Source organism: Melanerpes formicivorus, unplaced genomic scaffold, assembly GCF_026170545.1.
Source record: "Melanerpes formicivorus ecotype bairdi unplaced genomic scaffold, bMelFor1.0.p_v2 SCAF_19, whole genome shotgun sequence".
Lineage (NCBI taxonomy): Eukaryota > Metazoa > Chordata > Aves > Piciformes > Picidae > Melanerpes > Melanerpes formicivorus.
In genome coordinates this window covers 12,126,033-12,144,255 of record NW_027142371.1, presented here as the reverse complement: position 1 = coordinate 12,144,255, position 18,223 = coordinate 12,126,033, and the positions used below count along the sequence as shown (strand labels likewise).

General features: G+C 54.6%; 1 protein-coding gene across 5 annotated transcripts; it reads right to left on the bottom strand.

Annotated features, from left to right (window-relative positions):
• Positions 1-3,138: 3,138 nt before the first annotated feature.
• Positions 3,139-18,115, bottom strand: LOC137446973 (potassium voltage-gated channel subfamily S member 1-like). Of its 5 annotated transcripts, XM_068150099.1 has the most exons (4): positions 17,998-18,115; positions 17,294-17,576; positions 11,112-12,104; positions 3,139-5,750 (listed from the first exon to the last, which is right to left on the bottom strand). In XM_068150099.1, exons 3-4 carry the CDS (start codon positions 12,075-12,077, stop codon positions 5,295-5,297), a joined length of 1,422 nt encoding a protein of 473 aa, XP_068006200.1. In that variant the 5' UTR covers positions 12,078-12,104; positions 17,294-17,576; positions 17,998-18,115; the 3' UTR covers positions 3,139-5,294. The 5 variants fall into 5 exon arrangements, with proteins under 5 accessions (XP_068006200.1, XP_068006199.1, XP_068006197.1 ...); XM_068150098.1 differs by lacking the exon at positions 17,998-18,115 and having other exon boundaries at positions 17,294-17,959; XM_068150096.1 differs by lacking the exons at positions 17,294-17,576; positions 17,998-18,115 and adding an exon at positions 16,234-16,669.
• Positions 18,116-18,223: the final 108 nt, after the last annotated feature.

Sequence of the window (18,223 nt, the reverse complement as noted above, 5' to 3'; positions counted from 1 at the left end):
TGCCTGCAGGCTGGGGACGTGGCACACCAGTATTCAGCATCAAATCATAGAATCATTAAGGATGGAAAAGCCCTCTAAGATTGTCAAGTCCAGCTGTCAACCTAGCACTTGTCTACCACTAAACCATGTCCCAAAGTGCCATGTCCACACATTTTTGAACACCTGTGGGGATGGTGACTCTACCACCTCCCTGGGCAGCCTGTTCCTCTCATCCTGTTGCCGGTTGCTTGGCAGGAGAGACCGACCTGTGCCTCACTACAAACTCCTTTCAGGTATTTGAAGAGAGAGTTGCAGTTAATTGCATGCAACTAACAAGATCAACACTGCCAGAAACTGGGGCTGATGTTTAGCCAGGTTTTTCTGCCCTGTGGGGGAAAAGTGAGCTTTTCACAAAGCCCATAGCACCAGCAGTTTTTCTTGTCCTGTAACAATTGTCAGCACTAAGGTAGAGGCCTTGCTCTGCCAGTGTCCTTTGTGCCCAGCTACTCTATCCTACACTCTGATTCTGTCCCATTTCCTCCAGTCCACAAGCCAAAAGAGCCTGAGCATGTGCTTTAGATAAATGCTCTGAGTGTTGGCTGGCAGCCCTGCCTTGAGAGATGACAGTTTTTCATTGCATTAATCACTCTGGCAAAATTGTGAAGAGTCAAACCAGGAAACACTCGTCAGCTCTTTCCGGTCTGAAAGTGACTTAATTGTCCTTTAATTTAAGAGTCCAGGAAGATGGCCAATTTGATTAAAGACTTTAAAACAATTCAGTTCCATCTAGGAGGCACAGTCTGTTCTGCTCCCCTCCAGGTTGTTGCTGTTAAAATGAATGCAGCGCTGGAAGCGGAGGCAGCGCAGAGTCCCTGAATCCCATCCAAAGTGATCACAGCAGCTTCTTGCAGACCTGCTTCTGCACAGTCAGTGGACAGCTGAGCTGTAGGGTGAGTCTTCCCCCAGACTCAAGAGGCTCCCAAGCTCTGGACCATCACTCACTGACCATAATGGGGATGATCTGGAAAATGAGGTGCTAGGGCAGTTCTTCCTCTCTGTTCCTCACACCAGATTTGGTGTGTGGCTGTGAACATCCACCACTGGTACTGTGCTTCTCTGCACCCCTGGCCTGTGGTTTTCATTTCCTGTAGTTGTGTGACCTGTCTAGGTGGTTTTGGTTACCTTAATTCCACACCTTTGAGGCTATTTGTTAAGCTATCTCAAATGGTTAGAACAAAAGCCTTGAGGTCATGTTTCCTTCAATATAACTAATAGCTGTGGTTCAGGCAGAGGCTGCAGTGAACCCATGAGCATATGCAGCCCTTGGGGCTTTCTTAGTGCCAGGAGAAAGTGTTCCAGCATAGCTTTGTAAAAAGAAGTGAGTTACAGCACTGTTTGCTAGTCCCCATGCACAGCTCAGCAAATAAGGAACTACAAGGGACACTGATTTAACGCACACATGCTCAAGCAGTCAGCTCTGCTGTCTGATCCCTGAACTCTGCTGAGATCAGCAGGGCTGTAGGAGCCCATGAGCAGGAGAGATCCCAGAAACACTGCCAGCAAGGAGTCTTCCCTTCCTGCAGTGCAAGCCCTTTCAAACCTACCAGTTTTCCAGTCACCAGCCGAGTGCACGGGCTCAGGGTAGTCATGCATCTGAAAGGTGCCAAAGGGAAACAGGTTTTAAACAGAACTAATGAAATTTACTTTGTCTCTGAGCAGAGTTGTCTAACTCTCAGCTGCATGAAACAGCTTAATAAGGTCACTCCTGAATCACCGTTTTCTGGAGGCAAAAGAGTTGCTCTTTCATCGATCATTCTGTGAGCGTGGAGAGCAGCTTCTTGTGGAAATAGAACCTGATAAAGTGTTCAATTGATTTCCCCACCCTACCAAATGGCAACGCAGTCACCCTCAGGAAAACTGAGTAGGGATTAGCAGAGGAGAGGAATTTCCTCCTTGCCTTAGCAATAGTCAGCCCAGTCCTGGCAGCCCCTTGTGTGCAGCAGTGCCTTGCTAATGCGCACGTGGGCTGTCCTCACCCACTCCTCTGGTGCTGGGCACCTTCCTGCACCCAGCTCTTCCCTGCTCTGCAGAACACAAACTCTGCTAGCTCTGCCTGCACAGCAGTGGGAGGATTTGCCTGGTGCAGTTACTCATGGCCACGCAAATCCTAATGCCTTCACAGAGAGCAGGAGGCTAAAAAGGGAAAGTGTCTTTCGTGGCTTTCCAAACCCAAGCCTGGAGCTCTGTCACACCAGCCCCTCCACAGCGGGGTCTGCCTTGCTTTTCACCCCCAAGTTAGGGGAGATTTTGGGGAAGATTAGCAGCAGGTGGATTTCAATTCTTGAAATGGAAAAAGTCTTCAATAAGAGGAATAAAGATGGAACTCTATTTTTAACCCTACCCTCCTGTCACATCCAGAAGAAGAATGCACTTGACACAGGCAGAGCAGCAGGAAAGCTTCCCCTCCTGAGCCAGCCCCTGCAGACCAGCAGCCCAGAGACACCTCCTCTTTGCACAGCATCAGAGAAGCCATTTCCAGCACGAGGAGCTAGTTCAGCCTCTCAAGATAAAGCCCAAGCAGCATCAGAGCACAAAGCACCCCATGAAACACAACGCAGTTGGCTCCCAAAGAGCACCCCCTGCTTCTTGAAGTAGCTGGACACTGGTGGGATATCTCCTCCCTGGGAGGAGACTAAACTTGGCTCTCTACAGCTCCCGGAAAGGAGGCTGGAGCCAGGTGAGGGTTGGTCTCTTTTCCCAAGTAACAAGGAATAGGATGAGAAGAAATGGCTTCAAGTTGCACTGGAGAGATTTGGGTTGAACACTAGGAAATATTTCTACCCCAAAATGGTTGTCAAGCCCTGGAAGAGGCTGCTCAGGGCAGTGGTGGAGTCCCCATCCCTGGAGGGATTTAAAAGCCTCATAGCTGCGGCGCTGAGGGACGTGGTTTAGTAGTGACCTGGAAGTGCTGAGTTAATGGTTGGACTCGATGATCTTACTGGCCTTTTCCAACCCAAACAATTCAATTCTATGACCTGCAGTTACTCCAGGAGCAGTCCAGCTGCTCCTGTTCCCCGGGGGCTGCTTATACACCCCTGACCCAGCCCCACCTCAGCTGAAGCACCGCAGGAGCCCGAGAACACAAGAGCAGCCTCCGGAGCCGTTCACTTCAGTCTTTAATAAAATATACAGTATGCATCCCATGCATAGATAGAAAACTAATTTACATGCTCTGGTAGGTATTTGCATAATGCCTTTTAATTAGTACACGTAATTCAGGCTTCACATTTGAATACATCTTGCTACTGGAATATGTATGGACAGAAGGGGGAACTCCTCCCTTTCGTTCAAGTAACAGCGCGGCGGGCACTGGTCGGAGCAGGGGATGGAGCTCGCTGCTCCCAGCTCACAGTGAGCCTGAGCGCGGAGCCAAGCACAAACTATCAGTACTGGAAGACTTGATCATGCCAGAAGCATGAGCACACACCCACCTCCCCCCCAAATCCCACAGCACTGTTCCTTGGGGACCTCTCCCCGAGTCCCACTGGGCTTCAGAAAGGCTGGACCTGTCTTGTCTTCCTCAGGATCACCACAGGCAGAGCCAGCAGTGGCAGCTGCAGCTGTGCTGAAAGCCATCCAGGACAGCTGGTGGCAAACACCAAGGCCTGAAGCCATCCTGCAGCCAGCAACAGATTTTTGAGCTGATTCAGTGATTGCAGGGGGTGCATTTCTCCTGCTTGGACTATGCTTTGCTGAGTGTATTCCTCTGTGCATGAAGGAGCTGCACAGCTGCCACAGAGAATGGGGGAGGACAAGGTAAGACTCTGCAGGGAGTTAATGCTGTGCTGGAAGCAGCCCTGAACATGCTCAGCTGGGTGGGGAATCCAGGCAGGAAAGGGGCTGGGGGCTCTGGGCACACCTCCCTGCCCACAGCTCTGAGGCACCCAGAGGTGGTGGTGATGAGTAGTGCGAGATCCTCTTGCCCCAGCTGTTCTGAGGACATGGGGGTGCTCCCTCCCTGCAAAGGGAAGAGGGGTGCATTGGTACCGAGGGAGCTCAGCTCCCTGCAGGCACAGAGTGGATGCCTGGGGCAGTGTCACACAACACCCCCCACACCCCCTGACAGCCTGGCTCCGAGGCAAGGAGGGACGAGACAGCAGTTGTGGAAGTTGTGATGAGGAGCAGCTCAAACCCAGCTGGTTTTGGTCATCTCCTCTACCCCACAGAGAGCTGCCACAGCCCCTGCCTGGCAGCTGTTCCTACAGTGAGAATAGCAACATACAGTAATGGCAGAGACAGCTTCCCCATGCCTAGAATTGTCCCTCCAAGTCTGCTCCCTGGTGGCCCTTTGCAGGGACTCTGTCCCCTCTCTGCCCTGGAGGCTGGGTGCCAGCAGGAACAGAGAGCAGCTGCTCTCAAATGCCCCATGGGGCAAAGGGCTTTGGGGAAGAGCCCCCCGAGGGTGGCCCCGAGGCCTCCCCAAGCCTCATCCCCCCTTGCTGCTCCTTCCTCAGAGGACAGTATTCCTTAGCCTGATCATCCCAGCCTGATGTTCCCACTTCACAGACAGTGCTCCCAGTTGTGCAAGCTACCGGCACAGCTCCAGATCCCTGGGGGCTCTAGGTAGTGCCAGTGCGGGAGACCAGTTAAAATCCAGCTGCAGTGGAAGGCGAGTTCCAGTTGATCCCACTGCAGGGGCTGGGGACAGTGGGACTCACCCTGAGCTGGACACCACCTCCTCTCTCATACAGATTAATTTCCAACCCCCTTTCCCCCAGCAGCTGTCAGGACAGCTGAGCCTTTGGAGGCCATTTCCAGCTGTGGGTAGGATGAGGTTGGGGCTGGAGTTGATACCAACCTGGCACAGAACCTGCAAAGGCAACCAGCCTGGTCAGGGGCTGCCTCACCTTCCAGCTATTCAATCTCATCCTGGACAGCACAGAACCTCAGAGCAGAGGAAAGTCTTCTCCACACAGCCAGGGCAGGGCCTGTCAGGGTTCACCTGCATTTCTTTTTGTTTCACTGCCTTTCTGCCAGGATGCATCCAGTGCCACAGCCTCTGTTTGCAGCCACAGAGGAGCAGGGCCACCATGGCTGGGTGAAGGTTGTGACATGTCCAGGAAGACCCAGACACTGCTTCCTGGGGACTGGCAGCAGCTGGCACCCGCTGGGCATCTCCTCCAAACCCTTCTGTCCTTCACTGAGGGATTGATGCCAGGTGCTGTGTGAGATAGGGAGAGACTGGTTCCCCCACCGTGTCCTGTTGTCACAGCCGTGCCCTCAGTGAGAACGTGAGTCCCACGTGTGCCATGGGGTCAGGGTGTGAGGTGGGCACTGGGGGTCAGACCGCGGCGGTCAGGGCTGCCTCTGCCCAGGGAGGTCTCGCTCAGAGCCTCTGAGTCTCGGTCCTGGCTGCAGGTGCTCTCCACATCCTCAGGGATTTTCTTCCCACTGTTCCTCACAGCTGCCTCCAGCGCCTTCTGCTTGCGGTAGAAGTGGGAGAACTTGTTGAAGATGATGGTGATGGGCAGTGCCACAACCAGGATGCCCCCCAGGATGCAGCCTGAGGCGGCCAGCTTGCCCGCCACGGTGACAGGCACCACATCACCGTAGCCCACCGTGGTCATGCTGACCGTGCCCCACCACCAGCACGCTGGGATGGTGTCAAAGCCGACGTCTTCCTCCTTCTCAGCAGTGTAGGCCACGCCAGAGAAGACAGAGACCCCCACAGCCAGGTAGAGCAGCAGGATCCCCACCTCCCGGTAGCTGTGCTGGAAGGCAAAGCAGAGCAGAGGTCAGCAGCACACCACCCATCCCACTGGGATTGCCATGGCGTGAGTGCAGCCCTCACACCTCTGTCAGGAGCTCGCTGCCTCTCTCCACCTCTGCCAGGGGATGTCCTGCTGCAGGGCTGGGCTGAGATCCGTTGCAGGGTGCATGAGTGACCCACCCTGGGAAATCAGCCTTGGCACCCACAGCCACCCCACTGCCCTCCACCAGCCCATGAGGAGGAGGCAGTACCAGGCAGAAAGGAGGACCTTGTGCTTCTAGAGGCTCATCCTCTGCCTCCAGCTCTCACTCTGACCTGGTCCCAGCTAACAATATTCCAACACATTTTCCTTTTCTCTTGAGAAGTCCCCAGAAACCACCTAATAGGTAGCCTCTAAGTGGAGAGATTTGTATCTTCCCTTGACTGTGGTGACGTGCTGGCAGGAGGATGTGTGTCTCTCCTGTAGGCTCAGCTCTGGGCTCCCTAGCTGCTGGAGACCCCAAAACCAGAGCCCCAGGGACCTGATCCCTCCTATACCCCATCACCATTTACAGTCCCAGCATTCATTTAACCCCATGTCCACATGTAGCAGAGAGTTTTCTTGCAGAAACAACTGTTTCTGAGAGAACAACATTTCCCTTCAGGTTTTTCTGCTCCTCCATGGGAGACTTGAAGTGAACCTCACAGCTGCCATGAAACCAAGCAGCCCTGGCCATCAGGTTAGCCCAGGGATCCGTCCAACATCAGCATGAACTGGTCTTAGCAACCATCCCCCAGAGGGTGCTGCACGCCCTGACTCCATGAGCCCAAGCCTGAAGAGTCCCAGAGGGGGCCATGGGACACCCAACCTCCCATGTGGACATGTGGGACACGGGGAGACAGACTGGTGGTAGATATGTGCAACACTCTGCAAAGAAGCCATCATTTCTCTGGCCTCAAACTAAGACATTACAAGTTGTCCAGAGAGGTTGTGGATGTCCAATCCTTGGAAGTGTTCAAAGCCAGGTTGGATGGAACTTTGCACAAGCTGCTCTAGTGGAAGGTGTCCCTGCCCATGGCAGGGAGCTTGGAATGAGGTTACCTTTTGGGTCCTTTCCAACCCAAACCATTCCATGATTCCATGATTGGTGTTGCAATATTGCTTTGGATATTCTTGGGTTTTGAGCAAAGTGTAAACCTGTGCCAGGAGCCTGGGGGATGGAAAATGCAGTGGGAATCTGGGGGATAAGGCAGCAGGTGACACCAGGAAGGGGACTGCCAGAAGACAAGCTGGGACCAGGCAAACTGCCATGGGTCAGAACTGGGTCAGTGCTGGTCTTGCTAGCAGCCAGCTCCCACCCTGCAGCTGGCAAGGTTTGAGACAAGAGCCCTGCAGAGAGTGTAGATAGGGACCCCCACCACAGCCTCCCCCTAAAGCCTCACAGACTGGGAGGGGACCACAGACCTCCTCATCCCTGGCAGGGCCAAAGTAACCACAACCAGTGCCAAAGCCACTGCCACCCTCACAGCATGGCTAATCCCCTTGCTTTTGGATTGTCACAAATGAATCTCTTGGATGTTTCTGACATTGATCTGCAGCTTGCAGAAAGAGCTCTGATGGTGGCTTTCCCCCTCTAGTCTCCTAGCAGGCAGAGAATGTATTACTGGAGACCTCATAGTGACTACACAAAACATCTGAGCAAAGCAAACAGCAGAAGATAGGGGAAAGAGATTCCATGGTCAACATGAAACATAAAGGAGGTGGATTCATGGCAGGGAGCAAGAAGATTTTGCTTAGACTGCTGGCAGAAGCTGCTCAGATAATGCCAGGGGAAATAATCTCCTCCTCCACCATCGCCTGTGGCTGCAAATGCCCTACAGAATCTCCAAGGGAGCGCCTCCAGAAGGACAAACAGCTCACAGCTGTTTCAAGGATGTACCACTTGGCCTCCAAAACCTTGTTCCTGCCTGGCTCTCAACATCACATTTATATGTCCCAGCTGGGAAGCAGCAGAGCCCCAAACCCTTATCCATGTTTAAAGAGTATTGATTATGGCCCGGGGATGTGTTGGAGGGGGAAGGTGAGAGGGGACATCAGGCAACTTGATTTAATTCACCAGCAGAGTCAGGACTTAAGTCACAGGGGAGGCTCCAAAAATCTGCCAGCTGATTCTCAGGCACTGGCTGTCACCTCTCTGCAGCTATTTATCCTCAAAAAGTGTACTTTGCTCATTGATCCAGGGGCAGGCAGCTGCAGCTGGGGTTTGGGTGGGATGCAGCAGAGCTGGGGTTCAGGTGGAGATGCAGTTTTGGCAAGCAGACAACCTTGGGAGAGGTGATACTGCATAATAAAAGGCTCCAGGGAAACAGCCAGCCCAGCAGCAGCCTTTGTGGGCTCCTGACCTGGCAGAAGGGCTGCCTGCCCTTGGGACAGCCGTGGGCCATGTGTGGGCTCCTTTTCACACTGGGTGTACACCTTTCCTCCAGTACAGTAGAAGACAAATGTAGTGGAAGAGCCTGGTTTGAGCCTGGCCAGAGCTACCAGTGTGGGGCCTCAGTAAGGAGACAGCCTAGGGTGGCAACAGAAGGATGGTGCATCTGCTGTCTGGGGACCTGCAGCTCTGTCTCTTCCAACTTATTTGTGTATTTAGGCCCCTTAGGGGACAAACAGCAGCTCCTGAAGATCCCTGCAGATGCCTAAATTACTCAGTGCCTAGCACCTCTTGACTGCCAGTGGAAGCCCAGCCCCAGCCCCACACCCAGGAAGCTGCACCAGCAGTCAGGACGATGGTACCCAGGGCAGGGAGGAGAAACAGGGGTGTGTGGGCAGCCTGTCCTCAACTAGACCCTGCACCAGGCCTCAAGCCATCTGAGAACTGGGCAGAGTTTATGATGCACACATGGCAGAAACCCCTCTGCTGACACTTTGGTGGCAGGGAGCAATTCCTCACTCCAGCTTCCCGGACATCCACAGCTTCTAACTCCTCTGCCACTGCCTTGTGCTCCTGCAACAGGAAGTAAATCATGATTAACAAGGGGTTCTAGTTTCTGTGCTCAGTAAATCCCAAGACCAGGCTGCTGCATCAGGTCTGTGTCTCCACTCATCCTCATTTCCAGCCAGCTCTGGAGTCCCCAGGAAGCAGCACCTTCCAGTACCCCCCTGGGTGAATCAGTGGCTCAGAGAGGCTGGAGCTGGGCTGCTGCTGGCTCTCTGAACCTCATCTGCTGCTTCATGAGATGCAAATGAACCTGTCAGTCACTGCTCTGCTGCAATGTGTTGTTCAGACTCAAAGGGAGCCCAGGCAAGGTCCAGGAAGCCTTCTCACATGGACAGCTGTGTTTCAGTTTCACAAGCAGTGATACACAGGTCTGTCACTTCCTAATTGCTCTCTCAAGGTGAGCATTCCCAAGTAAGTATGATGCAGGTAGGGTTTCAGGTGTCTTCACTTCAAACAATGCTCCCTGGAAGCTATTTTCAGCAGGCTTTGAGGATGCCAGGAGGGTTTTTTCCCCAGTTATGCTCTGTGGGCTTTGCAGGCATAGTGTTGGCTTGGTCCTGCTTCACAGCAGCAGTTGGCAGAAAACCTTTCCTTCTGCCCATCCCCATTCACTCCCTCAAGGGCTGTTTTTCTCTATGGCTCACCCATGGGAATAGGTCCAACCCTGGCAATCAAGTCCTGCTGACACCAGGACATCCCTTGCTGGCTCTGCCATGACTAATAGGATGTCCTCAGCAGCATCTGAGCCCGCTTCACCCTTGTCATGGCCCTTTGGTGAGAGCAGCACCAGGAGCTGCAGTTCTGGCCCCTGCCAAGCACTGAATGGGAGGACGGTGTCCCTGGGGTGGAATCCCAAGCTCTGAGATGAAGATTGCTTTCCTTGGCTGTTTCTTTGGCACACATTTGTTTGAAGGGGAGAAAAGCACAAGGAGATGTGTGTGAGCAATGCTTGGAAAACCTGTCTGCTGGTTTAAATGTGGGGACAAGAGGCAGTCCCTCCCATGAGGTGAGGTTTGCCATGGGGACCATTCCCTCATGCCCAGCGTGAGGTCCATGTGTGATGGGGCACTGACTGTCACTTTGTGTCCTGGCAGGCTTGAGGTTTGGCTTTTCAGTTTTCTCATGATGTGGTCACCAAAAATCAGAGAGAAAGGCTGAGCTTAGCTGGCCTCCACATCAGGCTGGATTTTCTCTGTGAGCAAAGGAGGTGAGGGGACAGTTTCACCCTCCCCAGCTTTGGGCACATGGCACTCAGCACAGAGGGGAGAGAGGAGGGAGGACAGACACCCATGCAGGGCACTATGGCAGGTCCACAATGCACAGCTGAGATGCAGCAATGGAGGCTTGGGCTGCAGCATCAGCTTGGTGAGGATTCATGACCGCTTCTTGCTTTGACACTTATCACAACTGCTCTTGGCCTGTCCACAGAAGCTGGGGGTGCTGCAGAGAGAGTCTGGAGCAACACAGCCTTAGGGCACACTATGGAGGATGAGGACATCCTCTTACCAAAGCTGCAGGAGTATCACCCCTCAGGATGGATCCCGGTCCTTCACTGTCTCAGCTTATTCTCATCCATCTCTTCCTCCTGAGGACTTCATGGTCCTGGGGCCACTTCTCCTCAGCCCTGCAGCTGGTGGCCACTCAGGCTCTGCTAAGGGCATGGAGCCTGCCTTGGGCTCTTTGTCCCAGACCCTTTGATTTTCTGTTGCTGCTCTGCTCTACCTATTGCTAACCATGTGCCAGCTCAAACCTCATCATGTCCTGGAGCATCCAAGTGTCAGCTCAGCTTGACCAGGATCTCTACATCTCCCTAGATGGGAAAACACCACGGTTTGGGCACTGGCCTCTGGCCAGCTGGCATCACGCCCTTAGGAGGTTCCCCCTTCTCCAGATTGGGGACAGGAGCAGCTCCAAGCCACACACACTGGTACTGGCACACCCAGCAGCTGCTGACTGGCCCAGTCCCTGCTCAGCAGGGTGCTTTCCACCCAGCTGCACTCTGATACACTTCTGGTGGGACATCACCATCCAACTATGCACAGCTGAGTCTGTTGCTACACCACTTGCACACCATGCTGGCAAAGGGGTGGAAGCACCTAGAAGCACCAGTTCTGCATGAAGCAAAGTCTGCAAGAAACAGGGTGAACTGCTGTCTCCTCTGAGTGTGTGTGCAAAGAAGAGCCATGCAAGTGCTCCTCACACTCGGTTGCTTTAGCAGGCATACAGCCCCCCAGCCCAGCCCACCACCCAAAGCAAGCCTGCCAGACATCATTCAGAGCTGGCAGCTCACTGAGAATGGGAATGTCCACATTCCCCAGCCATGTCAGAGGTGTTCTTCCCACCCAGAGACTGAGAGGAGAAAAGGAGACAGAGAGGCAGTTTACCTTCAAGGTGGCCCCCAGAGACCTCAGTCCAGTGGAGTGCCGAGCCAGCTTCAGCACCCGGAATATCCTCATGAGCCGAAACACCTGCACGACCTTGCCCAGGTTGCCCAGCTCTGAGTCACTACCCATGGTCAAGTCCACCACGAGGGTGAAGTAGAAGGGCAACACCGAGACAATGTCAATCAGGTTCAGTGGGTGCTTGAAGAACTTCCTGGGGTTGGGGGAAAGCAGGAGACGGGAAGACACTTCGAAGGTGAACCAGGAGATGCAGAAATACTCCAGCTTGTGCAGGATGGGTTCATCGAGCACGTTGCCGTTCTCATCCACCTGCTGGTACTCGGGCATGCTGTGGATGCACATGGTGGCGATGGAGACCAGCACCACGCTGATGGACACGAAGCTGAAGAGCTTGCTGGGGATGGAGTAGCCGGGGTTCTCCATGGTGAGCCAGAGGCGCTTGCGCAGGTTGCCGCAGCGCAGCGTGCTGTAGCGCAGCAGGTCGTGGTTGATGTCGGAGATTTCATCAGGGGACGTGTCCACACTGCTGACCTCGCTCTCCTCGTCCCAGTTGTGATGCCAGCTCTCCAGTTTGCGCTCGTGGTAGCGGTAGCTGCAGCAGGAGTCCAGGAAGAACTCATTGATGCCCCAGTACTCGATCTCCTGGCAGAAGGAGAAGACGCAGAGCTCCTCCATGACGTGCAGCTTGCCTGTCTGGTAGAAGTGGAGCACGTAGAGGAAGAAGCCTGGGTTCCGGTCGAAGTAGAACTCCCTGGCGCTCACGTCGTAGTCATCGCAGAGCTGCAGGATGGACTCCTCGGAGTCGCAGGAGAGCAGGCGTCCCAGGCGCGTGTCGGGGAACTTGGAGAGGGCGCTGGAGCTGAGCCGCCTTCTCAGACCCCCCACGTTGATGTTGATCACATCCTCCTCGAAGCTGGGACCCCAGTAAGTTAAGGTCTTGTTGACCATGATCAGCAGAGCAGGAGCTGGTTCCACCTGTGGATGAGACACGGCAGGGCTGGAGGGGAGGCATGGCTCCTCCGCTCTGGGTGCTCCTGGGTGAGAGGGCACACGAAGCACCCTGGGGAGCGAGAAGGGGTGAGAGAGGAGGGATGTTTGCATTTAGAACAGTGAGATTCTTGAAAAAGGAGAGGGGAGGGTAGAGAAGCAGCTTTGGGCAGCTGTTCTTCAGCGATGTGGAAGGGAAAAAAAAGCAAGCTGATGATTTGTGATGATTTTGCAACTTTTCCTTGCCTTTTTTCACCTCTCAAAGTTCCTCCCTTTGCTAATGACCTGAGAAAGGCAGTTTACTGCACCTCCAGCCCCTCATCCACAAGGCTTTCCTTGTTCAGATAGGTAATTAGTCACTGAAGAGAGGATTTGTTCCCCAAAGAGCCTATCCCATGGGGGGGGGCGGGGGGGGGGCGGGGGGAATCTCACTGAATCACCATCGCAGTGATTCTGCAAAAGGCTGCTAATTAGACCTGGTCAAAAAGTCTTTAGAAGGTGCAGTGTTCCCAGCAACAAAGGCAGTTTTGCCAAAATCAAAGTGTTTTCACAGAAGGTGTCTGTTTTAGAGTGAATTTTGGTGGGAGAAGTGTCAAAACAACTCATCTGTCTGCTTTGTTTCTTCGTGTGTGTTCTGCTGTGTAAAGGATTCAGGTTACTTTTATTAACATTAAAGCATTAAAAAACCATGGTTCAGAATCATCAATGACTGAATTAAAAACCTCCATCTTGGTAGGGAAATAGAAAACAGAGTTTTTGTCTCTATTGGGTTTGGGGAATTTCAATCTCAGGGAGCTGGGCTTTTCCATCCACTAGAAATTCCATTTTTAATGAGCAGCAGTTCCATCAGGGAACAAAGAACAGCATTCCCACGTCCTTCCAATGTCTTGAACAGAAGCTGAGGATGAAAAGACAGCTAGAAAGGTTGGAGGTCTTCCTAAGTCACCTTGAAATCAGACTTCCCCACCTACTTTATTCATCATGCTATGTGGAGCAGTCCTGCACCCACACAATCCCCCCACACACACTCCTGCCGTGGGGGTGTTGGGTGTCCTCAGGAGGGACACTGCATTTGCTCTCCTGATGGAGGATTTACCTTTTCCCCCTGCACATTAGCAGCTTTGGGAAAATCCCTCTGTTAGGGATGACTCGCTCCTGAGTTCTGCTTACACTTTCAGGGTTCCAACATGATTTCTGCAGCCACTGATGCTTTTGCTGCAGTGGCCAGTGACCTCCAGACTGGCCTGTCTCCCATCCTAAAGGCTTCCCTCCCTGGTTTTAATCAGCCAGCAGCTTATTAGAAAAATCTCTCCCATTTTGTGTCTTGTGTCACCCACTGAGGTTTTCAAACTTTTAGGTGACCAGGGACAGAGGCTGCAGCCAGGCAGCAGAAGCTGAGGGAAAAGACAACCACAGTCTTCATGGTGATGCTGAGGTGCCACCACACCAGGACAGTCCTGTCCAACAGCAGCCACCAAGGGCCAAGCCAGATCATTGACAGGAGGCAGGTCCCCACCCTGCCCAGGAGAATCCCAGCCCCCCTTGCACCCCAGCCCTGTGTCACTCATCTCATGGGGTTTATGGGGGAAAACCCAAAGCCCAGGAAGGGCTCAGTGTGTTTGCCAGTGTCTGAGAAATATGATGTAAAAGGTTTGTCTGACTGGGAGGGACCTGGGGGACATTTTCACAGCTAAATGTGAACTGGTCACATGTAAATGTGAAATGGTAAGGGCAGAGCTGGAGAGGAACAGGTACCCAGGTCATGGTTAAAAGCAAGCCCCAAAGGTCTCTTTCTGTGCTGAGCAGGACTATAGGTGCAGCAAATGCTGGATTCATGTGAAATAGCCTGGCAAAGGCATCTGCTAACTCCACTGCATCTCCCAGCCAGGGCTCCTTAAAGACACAGGCTTTGCACTACAGAGACAGTGCTTCCCCTTACACCATGTCTGGAGGAGGCAACAGCCTTGTGATAAGCCTCAGAGCTTGATGGAATCATTGTCTTGCCTTTCAAAGGGGAGGGGAAAAAAAGGAAGGATCATGTTTTTCAGTGCTTAAGACAAAAGCAAGGGAGGGAAAGGGGGGGTAAACACTCCTTTTCAGGGATAAATTGGAATTTCTGTGACAGATTAGCTTTTCCAGAGAAGACATCACACAGCCCATCTGTGGGGTTGGTATGACTAATCCAGGTTCCTTCCAGAAGGATGTTCATGCATTCAGGCTACCAACACACACAGGGGCTGTGGGGGTGGGTTTGTGGGATCCAGCTTATTCCACACCCATCCTCAGCTTCTCTCCACTCCAGAAGACCAGGCCAAATGTCACAGACACCAAAGACATGATGGTTTGGGGGCTGGGATGGGGCATGAAGCCAGGAGGGAGCTGGCTCCCACCTGTCTTCCAGCTCAGACAAAAAAAGGGGTGTCAGGTCCTTGCAAATATTTGTACCCAAAGGAAATCCCTCCTTCCCTCCCCAAAAGGGTCACAAACTGTCTGAGGTGCTCTGTTCTGATGTTGGTTTCTGAACAGAGCAAATGATTTCTGCCCACATACAGCTTTCATCCAGGGATCTAAAGCAACAATTAATAGTTTTACAACTCTTTTGCCTCCTGGTTTTATGACCAGCTGAACTCAGCTTCAGAATGAAGCTGGTGTTTGAAGTGAGATCTGGTGTGATCTGCCCACTGGACCATCAAAGCATGAACCCACCTGGCATTTGCAGAGGGATCTGGTGGGAAACAGCAGCTTGTTCTGGGATGGTTGGGAGGGGTTTTTAATTCAAAACACAACAGCTAGAGAACACCAATGTCTCTGCCTGAGACAATATGCCTTTGCCAAATTTTCCTTCAGTTAACTCAACATTTCCATTAATTGCTGGGAGAAGGGAGGAGAGAAAGCCAGCCTCTTTTCTGATAAATTGTGGAATACACTGTAAGCTATTTTAAGGAGACATCCATCAGAATTACACAAGCCCAGTGTGAGCTGGGTGTTGGGCATCCACATGAATATGCATCTTGTGGAGAAAGAAAGAAAGAAAGAAATCTCCTATGTAGGCATTCATGGCAGTAAAATAAAACCATAAAAGCAGCTCAAGGGTATCTGTAAGAAATGCTGCAAGAGTTTGACTTTACAGAGTTGGGGTTTATCTAACAAAGGCTTTCGGATGGAAGTTACGTATGTTTATTCTAACAGGCAGAGGGGACTCAAGGGAGTGGGAAGGAAGATGCTAATAGACATTCAAGTGAGGATGCAGCAAGTGCAGGGAGTATTGCACACAGGCTTTCCCAGCCAGGTACAATGGATTTAAATTAATAGCCCCAATAAAAAGCCCTGTACTTACAGCTCAGCGAGGCTTCCCAGCAGGGAGTCGTGTGGCTTGTCTCAAAGGAGCCATTAGAAACACGTAGAGGAGGAGGAAACCCTTATTCCTTGCCTGTAGCTTAGTCCCGAATGCCCTGTCATCCCCGGCTTGCCACTCTGCACGTCCCAGGGGTGCAGGGCTCGCGGCTGCAAACCTCTGGAGAAGTCCTGTATTGGATGCTCATGGGGATGGGGAAAAGCTTGGGTTCCTGGGTGGGGCAGTGGGGCTGGCAGACCTGCAGGATGGTGTCCCGGGGCAGGACTGGGGAGACACCTGCTTTCTAGTCATCCAAAAGTGCCTCTGCACAGCCTTGTCCCCATTGTTGAGCGTCCCTGTCCCCATCGACCTGAAGATGCTCAGGACCAAGCCCTTCCATTAGCGGGGGGTTGGCAGACGGGCAGGGGGGAGGGTGGAGGGGAGATTGCCACTGCTGGCTGCTGCCACAGGCAGAGCACAAACTGCAGCTGTACGCCGAGGCCACCCAAATGCCCAGGGCTGGGGATGTGGATGACGGGGGGGAACTCCCAGCTCGCTCCGGAAGGCAGGAGTAGGGATTACCAGCAGCTCGGCATTCTGCTGCCGGCGGGTAGCCCAGTGCCTGCTGCAGATGTCTTGTGCCAGTCCCTGCTCCCAGACCCCAGGCAGCGTGTGCGCGGCTCTCCTGAAGGGACCCCCGCACCCTTCCCCGTTCCCTGGGGAGGAGGCGATGCAGCCTCCGGGGAAGGAAGGCTGCAGGGAGAGGAACCGTCCTACACCCACCTGCGGAGGAATGCATAGGGGCATCCCTGTGGCCCGAGTCCCAGGCTCATCCCGGGATGTGGGTGCTGGCACGGCGGCTCCCCGCTCATCCCAGGATATCGGTGTCTCGCTTCCCGCTCATCCCGGTGTGCCGCTGCCCGCATCCATCCTCACCCCCGCATGCCGCTGCTCTGGTTGCCCTCTCACCCCGGAATGCCGGTGGCCCCGGTGCCTGCCGCGGCCCAGGGTGCTGAGCCCTGAAATGCCCGGGGTCGCTGGCACCCCGGCTTCCCGGGACGCCTACTTTCCCCCTGGCTGCTGATCTCACGCGACCCGAAACGCCGGTGCCTCGAGTGCCCACGATGCCGGTGCCTGCAGCACCCGGGGATGCAGGTGCCCCGGCTCCGCGCCCCTCCCTGGGGTGCCAGCGCTCCGGGTCCCCGCGGTGCCGGTGCCTGCCGCACTCGGGGTACCGGAGCCCGGCCCCGCGCCACAGCTCACCTGCGTCGGCGCCGCCCCCGCCGCAGCTTGCGCGCCCGGCGCGGAGCCGCGGAGCCCTACGAGGCTGGCGGCGGCAGAAGCTCCGAGGGGCCAGAGGCGAAGGGGGTTCCGCCCGCTGCCCCCCCTTCTGGGGGTGCCGCCCTCCGGCCCACCCAGAGCCGCGGGGCGGGAGCGGGGAGGCGAGGCCGGTCCCTGCTTCCCAGTTCCAGATCCCCGGTTCCCGGCCGCCTTTGCCACTGGCGCCTCGGCGGCACGATGGGGCCGGAGCAGCACGATTCCCCCCCGAGTTCCTCCGGGGCGTTCCCTGAGGGCTGTGCTCGGGTCTGGGGATGCCCGGGGATGCCCAGGGAGGGACGCCCAGCGGGGAGTCCTCCCCGAGCTCCAGGGAAGCCCACTCCGAGCCCCGGGAAAAGCCCACTGGGACCACAAGACAAGGGATCCGATTTGGACAAAATCGGTTGGCGGGTCGGTACAGCTCCAGTGCCAGGCAGGTGGTTTGCCCTGTAAAGTCAGAGCAAGGGCTGGCAGCGGGATGCGATATCGGAGCAGGCGGTGGGAACGCCTGCTCGGACAGCCTTACCTGCTGGATGTGTCCTCCGCAGCCGGGACAGCCCAGGGGACAGCACTCTCGGTGGAGCTGTGGTCTCACTCAGCTCTGCTCTATCCCAGCTCTTCCCAAAATTGCCCAAGTGGAAGCACTGCCCTCTGTGGGGTGCAGCATGTCCCGTGGGGTGCAGCGTGTGTCCCGTGGGGTGCGGCGTTCAGGACGAGCAAGGTCCCAGCAGTGGTGCTGTCCTGCCCTGGGCAGATGATCCTCCTCTGCTCTTGCAGTTACCCTCCATGTGATCCAGCTCCATCTTCTGCTGTGAGAAGGGGGGGTGTAGGTAACCAGGGAAGCGTCCCTGGCTTGTTGAGCTCCCTGTTGTCTCTTTAAAGGCTCATTGGGAGGTGGGTGAAGGTGGCAAGTCCTGGGCATGGCACGCGCTAGCTCAGCACGATGCCGCTGCCACCATCCCCGCACAGCCCAGGTCCTGCTGCAAGCATACCAACTCCCCCAGAAGTCAGCTGCTGGAGCAGCAATGGGAAAGAGAGGATGGCAGACCTTCCTGGGATGCTGGCCAAGGCTGCATGTCTGTGCAGAGATGGTTCATCACTCCCTCAGCTGGCATGGAGCTGCTGTGTCAGACAAGCAGCTCACAGAGGGCAAGACCTTGCACCATCCTCCACATTGGATCCCTCAGCTTGCTGATTCCTGGCAAGGAGCTTGAGCCCATGGGTGCTCACCCTTCTCTGGGCTTGCTGGTGGGTGGCTGAGAGCTCTCTTTGGTGGCGAGCATCCTTCCCCCTGCCTGCATGCCAGCCTCCCCGCACCGCGTGTGCTGCCAGCCGCCTGCTCGCTGCTGCAGGGTCATCAGTGTGGCTCCATGTGTGTGATGTGTCAGACTGCCTGTGTGCTGGGGGCTTGTTTACATGGGAAGGAGGGAGGGGGAAGGGATGACTTTGAAAAGAA